The sequence below is a fragment of the Schistocerca nitens genome, chromosome 1 (genome assembly GCF_023898315.1).
Source record: "Schistocerca nitens isolate TAMUIC-IGC-003100 chromosome 1, iqSchNite1.1, whole genome shotgun sequence".
Classification (NCBI taxonomy): Eukaryota; Metazoa; Arthropoda; class Insecta; order Orthoptera; family Acrididae; genus Schistocerca; species Schistocerca nitens.
The window spans coordinates 158972182-158982599 of NC_064614.1; the positions used below are offsets into that span (position 1 = coordinate 158972182).

The 10418-nt window shown below is 36.3% G+C and overlaps 1 protein-coding gene across 1 annotated transcript in view; it reads right to left on the reverse strand.

Annotated features, from left to right (window-relative positions):
• The window catches only part of LOC126244045 (dynactin subunit 5), a 43216-nt gene extending 33527 nt beyond the window's left edge, over nt 1–9689 (reverse strand). Inside the window, exons 1-2 of the mRNA XM_049948208.1 lie at nt 9553–9689; nt 6507–6694 (exon numbers count right to left, since the gene is read on the reverse strand). Coding sequence (XP_049804165.1) covers nt 6507–6694; nt 9553–9600 — 236 coding nt within the window. The 5' untranslated portion in view covers nt 9601–9689. The remainder of the gene's footprint in view (nt 1–6506; nt 6695–9552) is intronic.
• Nucleotides 9690–10418: the final 729 nt, after the last annotated feature.

Below are 10418 nucleotides of genomic sequence, written 5' to 3' on the forward strand. Positions count from 1 at the left end.
GCAGACAGCAGTGTCTGAGCAGGCACACAGGGATAGGACATTGTTAATTATCAGAGTCTCCAATGTTAGGTCCATAATAGTGTCCCGGATCTCTAATGTTAGGTGCATTATGGAGCCCTTACGGAAATACCACCCAGGGTTGGGTTCTAAGGCCAACCTCTGTTCGTATGGGCAACTGGCAGAAATCGTGAAGACTGCCAGCCTTGCTCGTGGGATGCAAGCAGACTCACAACTTGCAACGACACACTATAGCAGGACACTCTCCTCTAGCATTTCTTTTCCTCAACAGTAGTTGTCAATACCAATATTATTTTTCGAGTTTTGGACAGGTCAATATTATCTCAGTTGCTTTTCTAAAAACTTTCATATAATTTTATACATCGTATGTTATATTTCAAACTAAAATTTATGAAAATGAATTACTTTATAAAATGTTTTAGTCTCGATGTTATAATCGATAAGTACTAGTTCTGAATGTACAGTTAAAAGTATTCTTTTAGAAACATTTGAAATTACAAACAACTGGCACACTTAAAATTTCTATTACTAATCATGCAATATTGTACTGTTGACTACATTTATTTCTGGATTCATTTACGAAATAATAATCAAAAGAAAGTAATAATGCAACGAAACTAGAAGAAATTCATTTGTTTCGAAAAATTGTAAACCCTTTGGAATATGGTTATTTCTGCAGAGTGTGAAAGTTGTAATCATGCCTTTGATGTGATCGGATGTATTTTTGTATTTTATGCAAACAATGTAATTTCGGCTTTGTTATTATGGAACAACAAAAGACTATATGATATACTAAAATGTCAAAAAATTTATTTACGTAAAAACAAAAATTCTTCAAATTTCATTAGACCAATTCAACCATGTGCATCTAAAATGTGACATTTTCAGCTTCAAGAATCAGACCCCTAGACAAGAAGAACTGGAGCCAACTCTACATGAAAAGCTAAGTAAACTAGAAAGTTTACTGTAATCTTCGCTCCTCTCAAATCTACATAAAAGACTAACGTAGACAATAGATGGAATAAGGAAAGAGGGAGGAGATTACAAGCTTCACAACCTGACAAAAAAAGTATTCTTAACAAAGATCCCAAATTTACTGCTATTCAGGAAAGTTGTCACACTCAAATTACTCTCAGAACCGAAAGCTGGCTGAATCACGAGGAAGAAAATGCCAAAATATTTAGATGGGCATGGAACTTATATTGTAAACACAGATTGGATGTCAGAGCAGGGGGAGTATTCACTGCAGTCGACAAAAATATTGTGTCTATCGAGGTCAAAATTGAGTCTGACTGTGAACTTATCTAGATGCGAGTAACAAGTCTAGGCAAACTCAAATTAATTATTGGATGTTTTATTGGCCACCCAATTCGACTGTGACAGTTTTAGAATCATTCAAAGAAAGTCTACACTGAATAGAGCGGAAATATTTAGATCATGCAATATTAGTTGGAGGCAACTTTAACATACCCAGGATAGACTGGAATGTCTATGGATTCATTGCAAATGGTATGGGCAAGCAGTCTTGTGGAGTAATTTTGACCACATTTTCCAAAATCTATCTCAAACAGTTAGTTTGACAGCTTACACACAATGAAAATATTTTAGACCTTGAAGCTATAAACAGGCCTGACCTTATTGACAATGTCAGTATAGAGACAGGGATTAGTGATCATGATGTCACCACAGTGACAATGCTTTTGAAGTTTATAAATTCATCAAGAAGGGTAGGACAGTACTTGTGCTAGAAAGAGCAGGTAAGTAGTTGTTAGCATTCCACTTACGCAATGAATGGATACCATTTAGTTCCAATATAATGGACATCTAGAGGAATTATGGGAAAAGTCAAACTGACTGTAAATTGGCTCTGGAGAAGCGTGTGTCAAGTAAATGGATTAAGGACAAAAAAAGCCCCACAGTGATTTAATAAAAAAATTCGGTAAATGTTGAAGAAGCAGAGATTGTTGCACTCTCCATTTAAAAAAAAGTGCAAATGCTAACAGGCAAAAGTTAGCAGAAACTTGTGCACCTGTAAAAAGACAGATGCGTGAAGCATACAATAATTTCCACCATGATACCATAGCAAAAGATCTTGCTGAGAAACCAAGAAAATTCTGGCCAGACACATGTAGCAATAGAAGACAGCAAAAAAGGAAAGCTGAAGTTTTAAATTTTGCTTTTAATAAATCATTCATGCAAGAGGATTGAACAAACATGCCATTGTTTGACCGTCACACTGGCTCACATATGGACAACATAGTAATAGGTATCCCTGGTGTACAAAAGCAACTGAAAGAATTGAAAACAAATAAGTCACAATTCAATTTTACAGAGAGTATTCTACAGCAGTAGCCCCTTACTTATGTTGCATTTACCCCAAAGCTCTCGTTCAGCACAAAGTCTCATGCATCTGGAAAAAAAGCATAGGTGACTCCTATTCTTAAGAAGAGTAAAAGAACAGACCTGCAAACATACAGGCCAATATCTACAACTTGGTTTGCTGCCTAATTCTTGAACATATTCTCTATCTGAATACAATAAATTTCCTTGAGACAGAAAAACTTCTGTCAACAAATCAGTACAGATTTAGAAAGTATCACTTGTGTGAAACTCAGCTTGCTCTTTTCCCCCATGATATCTTGCAGACCATGGATGAAGGGCAACAGGCAGATCCATATTCCCAGTTTTCTGGAAAGCATTTGACACTGTGATCCACAGCAGACTGTTAAGAAAGGTGCGAGCATATGGAACTGATGAACACAGTGAGCAGCACTCTGCAGCTGTTTGCTAGTGATGCTGTGGCAAACAGGAAGGTGTCCTCATTGAGTGACTGTAGGAGGATACAGTATCACTTAGACAAAGTTTCTCACTGGTGTGATGAATGGCAGCTTGCTCTAAATGTAGAAAAATTTAAGTTACACAAATGGGTACAAAGACAATCCCATAATGTTCGAATACAGCATTAGTAATGTGATATGTGGTACAGTCAAGTTGATTAAATATCTACAGGGTGTTTCAAAAATGACCGGTATATTTGAAACGGCAATAAAAACTAAACGAGCAGCGATAGAAATACACCGTTTGTTGCAATATGCTTGGGACAACAGTACATTTTCAGGCGGACAAACTTTCGAAATTACAGTAGTTACAATTTTCAACAACAGATGGCGCTGAAAGTGATGTGAAAGATATAGAAGACAACGCAGTCTGTGGGTGCGCCATTCTGTACGTCGTCTTTCTGCTGTAAGCGTGTGCTGTTCACAACGTGCAAGTGTGCTGTGGACAACATGGTTTATTCCTTAGAACAGAGGATTTTTCTGGTGTTGGAATTCCACCGCCTAGAACACAGTGTTGTTGCAACAAGACGAAGTTTTCAACGGAGGTTTAATGTAACCAAAGGACCGAAAAGCGATACAATAAAGGATCTGTTTGAAAAATTTCAACGGACTGGGAACGTGACAGATGAACGTGCTGGAAAGGTAGGGCGACCGCGTACGGCAACCACAGAGGGCAACGCGCAGCTAGTGCAGCAGGTGATCCAACAGTGGCCTCGAGTTTCCGTTCGCCGTATTGCAGCTGCGGTCCAAATGATGCCAACGTCCACGTATCGTCTCATGCGCCAGAGTTTACACCTCTATCCATACAAAATTCAAACGCGGCAACCCCTCAGCGCCACTACCATTGCTGCACGAGAGACATTCGCTAACGATATAGTGCACAGGATTGATGACAGCGATATGCATGTGGGCAGCGTTTGGTTTACTGACGAAGCTTATTTTTACCTGGACGGCTTCGTCAATAAACAGAACTGGCGCATATGGGGAACCAAAAATCCCCATGTTGCAGTCCCATTGTCCCTGCATCCTCAAAAAGTACTGGTCTGGGCCGCCATTTCTTCCAAAGGAATCATTGGCCCATTTTTCAGATCCGAAACGATTACTGCATCACGCTATCTGGACATTCTTCGTGAATTTGTGGTGGTACAAACTGCCTTAGACGACACTGCGAACACCTCGTGGTTTATGCAAGATGGTGCCCGGCCACATCGCATGGCCGACGTCTTTAATTTCCTGAATGAATATTTCGATGATCGTGTGATTGCTTTGGGCTATCCGAAACATACAGGAGGCGGCGTGGATTGGCCTCCCTATTCGCCAGACATGAACCCCTGTGACTTCTTTCTGTGGGGACACTTGAAAGACCAGGTGTACTGCCAGAATCCAGAAACAATTGAACAGCTGAAGCAGTACATCTCATCTGCATGTGAAGCCATTCCGCCAGACACGTTGTCAAAGGTTTCGGGTAATTTCATTCAGAGACTACGCCATATTATTGCTACGCATGGTGGATATGTGGAAAATATCATACTATAGAGGTTCCCAGACCGCAGCGCCATCTGTTGTTGACAATTGTAACTACTGTAATTTCGAAAGTTTGTCTGCCTGAAAATGTACTGTTGTCCCAAGCATATTGCAACAAACGGTGTATTTCTATCACTGCTCGTTTAGTTTTTATTACCGTTTCAAATATACCGGTCATTTTTGAAACACCCTGTAGGTATAACATGGCAAAGCAATATGAAATGGAACGAGCATGTAAATATGGCGAAAGGGAAGGGAAATGGTCAACTTCAGTTTATTTGGAGAATTTTAGGATAGTGCAGCTTACCTATAAAGAAGATCAGCAATAGAACACTAGTGTGACCAAATCTCGAGTACTGCTCGAGTGTTTGGGATGCCCATCAGGTAGTATTAAAGGAAGACCTTGAAGCAATTCAGAGGCGGTCTGCTAGATTTGTTACTGGTAGGCTAAAGCAGCATGTGATTATTATTGGGATGTTCAACATGTGAGTATTACGGGATTGCTTTGTGAACTTAAATCAGAATTCCTGGAGGGAATACGGCATTCTTTTCTCGAAACACTAGTGCGAAAATGTAGAAAAATGGCATTTGCAGTCGTCTACAGAACGATTCTCCTGCCACCAACATACATTTTGCGTAAGGACCTCGAAGATAAAAAAAAAATTTGAGTTCATATGGAGACATAGAGATGGCCATTGTTCCCTTGCTCTATTTGCAAGAAGAACAGAAAAGGTAATGACTAGTAGTGCCAGAACGTACTCTCTGCTGTGTACCATAATGTGGCTTGAGGAGTATGTATGTAGATGTAGATATTTTTGGGCACCCATACTGATGAAAACTTTAGCTAGAAGAAGCATAGTAATGAGCTTCCCAAATGATTAAATTCAGCTACTTTTTCTCTTCATATAATTACTAATCTTGGAAACAAATCAATCAACCTCTTGACACATTTTGCATATTTTCATCCCTAATGTCTTATGGAATCATTTCCTGGGTTAACTTGCCACTCAGAAAGAAAGTACTGATTACACAAAAGTGAGCTGTAAGAATAATATGTGGTGTTCACATGCAGTTATGATGTGGGTAACTCTTCAAGGAGTTAGGTATTTTAATTGCACCATCACAATACATATATTTGCTAATGAAATTCATTATAAATAATCCATCACAAATTGAGGAGAACATTGATGTCCATACCTACAATACTACAGGAAAGAATGACATTCATGACTCATTATTGAAGCTGTCAGTGGCTCAGAAAGGAGTTCCATATGCAGCAACAAATATTTTTGATCATTTGCCCAATAACATACTATGTCTGACAGGTAGCAAAGCAAGTTTTAAATATAATCTAAAATAATTTCTTCTGGGCAACTCCTTCTATTCCATGGACGAATTTTTATTTGCAAACTGGAAAAACATCTTTTTCAAGTGTATCTGCATGGTAGGACTAAAATAATAATGTGTTCCTAATATGATGCTAATCATGTACAAATATCCTGTAAAATGTTTTATCCCACATCATTTTGATAAAAGAATCATTCAAATTATCTATGGAACATGTAACTAACTAAATATGAAACAAAGCACATTTCAGACTATATGTTGCCTTGTCACTGACAAAGCCTACAAGGCTTTGAACTAAGCAATAAAATATGGTTGACGTTCATGCACAACAAGTCAAAAACTACAGATCCAAACATTGTAAAAGACTCAAAAAGCAAATGTTATTACAGTGTGAAATATTTTATAAATGAGGAAGACAAGTACCATTTTTACATTACAATCTCTGTGAATAGACATATCTTGTTTTAATAGATATAAGTGTTCTATTTACATATAACCAAAACTGCAAAAGCAAACACTGAAAATGCCATAAAAGGAAATTTTATTAATGTGGAAAATTTTAAGAAAGAGGAAAACATGTAATAGCCATTTTGAGTTTTACACTGTAATCAATATGTATTTGTGTGTGGATCTTTTTCACATATGTATATGTTCTTTATACATATTTATGTAGGTATAAAACTGCATTCATTGACAAGTCACCAACAATAAAGAATGGTTTCAACGTTATTTTTAATTCTTAACAACAATTATTTCAGCTAATAATCAATTTGCACTTACCCTTTACTGAATTTTTTGAATGGTGGTCGAATGACTGCATGCTTACTGATAATGCAATGCCGGCCTGCCCGTACATTAGCTAAATCTCCTCTAATTATGGCATCAGATTGAACAATTACTTTTCCGCTCAGTACTATGTTTTGTGAGCCACACAAAACTGTCTGCCTGCTAACCTTGTTTCCTGATGCCTGAAAGTACAAGAGGTCTTATGTGAGGTATTGAATTACCTTTGAATGGACTTTAACTATATTATCTCTTAGTTGGCAGTATGTGTTAATGTCGTGTCTCCACCATCCCTTTTAACTGTTCATATCTACAACAGTCTTCATTTTGTATTCAAATTCATTCATTAATTTTGCCAACTGCCAACCAAACTGTCACCTTCTAACCTAACTTAGACGACAGCCTGCACTACACATACATCTGTCACCACAACCATCATCTCGAATGTGGCCACTATCACACTCAAAACTTAGCCAGTAAACCCGCATGCTTCTCTAATCTTCAAGCAAGTAGGTCATTGGAAAGAAATGGACATGTTATAAATCTGCATGTTATTTCATCCTAATAAAAAAGGGAACAAGTTCAAGAGGAAATTCGGCAAGAAGAAAAGTTAATATACAAGTTCAGAAGGCAAATGGTTGAATCTATAATGACTGATTGATTCATCTGTTGAACAATACACATTGTAAGGCTGTTGTCAAATGTTTGTCAATATTTATTATAAAAATTATTTCTCTTACAGTTTTTATAGCTCATATACTTAGCCCTACTTTTCTAATAAAGTAATACATAGTACAATGTTCATTAAGTTACTATCTATAGTTACTTTAAGAATACATTTAGAGTATAGAAACTATTATTTAGTGAATTTTTTTCGCCTTTGGCTAAAGGTGTGGTATCATTTATGTCTTTTACTTCTTGTAGCAGTCTATTGCACAATTTTATTCCACGATATAATACACTATATTGAGTTTTTCAATTGTTTCCTCTGATTATATGCAAAAAGTGCGTGGATTTTGTTTTATGGTCATGTAGAGGGATATCTGTGGTGTTCAGATTTAGAATTTTTCTTATACAGGGTGATTCATGAAGATATGCAAGTATTTTAATGTGTTATTCTACAAGTAAAACTAAAGAAAAAAGTTCATATAAACATAGGTCCACAAATATTTACTTACGGAGTTAACGGGTAGCAACAGATTTTGCCTGAAATTTAGCAACTTCGCTAATGTGAAGCCATTGCAAAACTGTACGAAATTAAAGTAAAGCACAATTTCCATTTATTTTCTTGTTATTGATCTGGTGAATTCAATAAAACATGTCCCAGACATGTATATCTACAGCAGTTTTCCAGAACATCCAAAGAAGCAAAGACATAATTTTGTAATTTTTTTAATTTATTAACTACTTGGCACAACTTGTTTTTTTAAATTCCAGACAACTGCACAAAGTTTTGAACAGAAGAAGTAGAGAATTTAATTTTGAAAAAATGATGGTAATAACATTAACTGAAACAGTATGAATGTGTCAGATAATCTACATTTATTAATACCATAGCATATGTGAATTCATGTTAAACCGGAAAAAACAAAGCTTAGTGTTAAGGAAGTTGTACAGTGTACATACAAATTCACAATAAATATTAAAAAATGTCTCCATCGAGTTCAAGGCATTTAGCTCTATGTGTATGAACAAATTTTGTTGCTTGTTTCAGTTTCACAGGGTTGTTCTTAATTTTGTCTATTGCATTCATAATACAAGCAAGTAATGCAGATACATGTGTGGGACATGTTTTATTAGTCACCAAACCAGTAACAACAAAATAAATGTAAATCGTGCTTTACTTTAACCTAGTATAGTTCTGTGATGGCTTCATATTAGCGAAGTTGCTAAATTTCAGGCAAAATTTTTTATTAGCCGTAACTAAAAATTTGCGGACCTATGTTTACATGAAGTTTTTTCTTTAGTTTTACTTGTAGAATGACATATCAAAATGTTTGCATATCTTTGTGAATCATTCTGTGTACATTATGTTGTGATAGATGTATTCACACACAACTATCAGAATTTCTAGTTTTTTTGAATAATTATTTACAATGTGCCCTGTTTCTACTGTTTGTACAGCTCTTTTCTGTATCTTGAAAATAGTCTGCATGTTCCCAGCGCTTATTCTCCAAAATATTATCCCATAACTTATGATTGAATCCATATATCCAAAGTAGGCTACTTTGAGACATGAAATATGGACAAGGATTCGCAGAGCCTAACATGCTGATGATACCGTCTTTGAAAAACTTCCCACATATTGTCTACTTCCATCGACAATCTACATTCATCCCCAAGAATTTGGTACCAGTAACACACTCTAGTACATCACCGTTTACTTTTAGGGTAGTATCACTTGGCTTTTAACTTAATCAAAAGTTTATACAGTTTGTCTTCTTCACATTTAACGTTAATCTTTTTTTTTCGTGATTAGTTGTGGACGTCTCAGTGCATTTCATTGGATTTTTCTGTTAAATGTTTTGAATTTTTGTCTGTAATCACTGTGATGCTGTCATTAGCACACAGAAGTTTTTCTCCATACCTGACTCTCTATGGGAAATTATTCATATATATGTGAAAAGGAATGGGAATATAAATTAAAGAAACAAGTTTTCATCACTGGAATTGCTCTTGGAGAACGAGTTGTATGCTGTGTATAGGCTATGAAAAGCTCTGACTTCAGCTACATGGTCACCCTATCCTTAATATTGTGAGAAACATCAGCATTCAAACCGGACCTGCACAACATTATATTCCAAGCACTAATTTATATTCACGGATTTAATCGCAAAAGTGATAAATTAACTTTTGATGGTAAAAACAAATTCTTTAAAAACATGATTTTTCTGTTTTTTCGTCTGTACACAGTGTCAGTAATTGAAATATTTAGAAACAACATTCTTGTCTTTTAACCGATTAGAAACTGACAGTTGCCCCAGTCACTGAGGTGCAATGGAATAAGAAAACTACAGTAACACAGGGCAGACAAACTATTTACCGTTTCGACATATTCAGATTTGTTATAGTATGTATCTGTCAACTCCATTGTTGATGTTCGATTGTTCGACTTCAGCAATACAACAAATACACAGCCATCACTTCGACACTATTTACAGTCTTGCACTGACAGTACACATATCTCGATTACTAGAAAAATCGATCCATCGATGATCGCGATATTAATCGTGTATCATAAGTTGAGTCGATAGCAATCACAATGACAATAGTATCATAGTATAGATTATTTCACACGATTGACGATGGCCTGTTGGCCACAGTGACGTTGGTGTGTAAGCATATTGCTGCTACTGGACTGGTGCATACACGAAACCAGTATGTTCCAAAATGTAATGAAAATGGATTTTTCTTCTGTTGAAGAGACACATGAGGGGTCTAGTATTTTGGAATTGGCTAGCCCTTGACGTAGCGACCATTTGTATGCCAACAGTACAGGGGCAAAATTTAAATATTACAAGCTTTCTCCAGCCTAGTCAAACTGAACAAATCGGTGATTCCTTTGCATTACGAGTGATCCAGTGTGTGTCTTATGCATATAAAAGCGATATTTGTTCATGGACGTTTCTGAGAAAACTTCAAAAACGGTTTTTTGCACAACGGGCTGCAATTATATTAATAACTACCACAGCAAACGGCTCAAATTTTAACTTTATATTCATTAGATATTTATCTAGAAACGCTGTTTGCCCGTTTTCGAAAACCTTCACATAATTTAAACCTCTATGAAACTTTTTCTCGCTGACACCGTCCAAATAATGACAAAGGAAAAAAATTGTCCCCTGATACGTGTTCGCTGTTCATTAACGTATCGGATGTGACGTTCATTCGTTTCTTATTTACTACTAC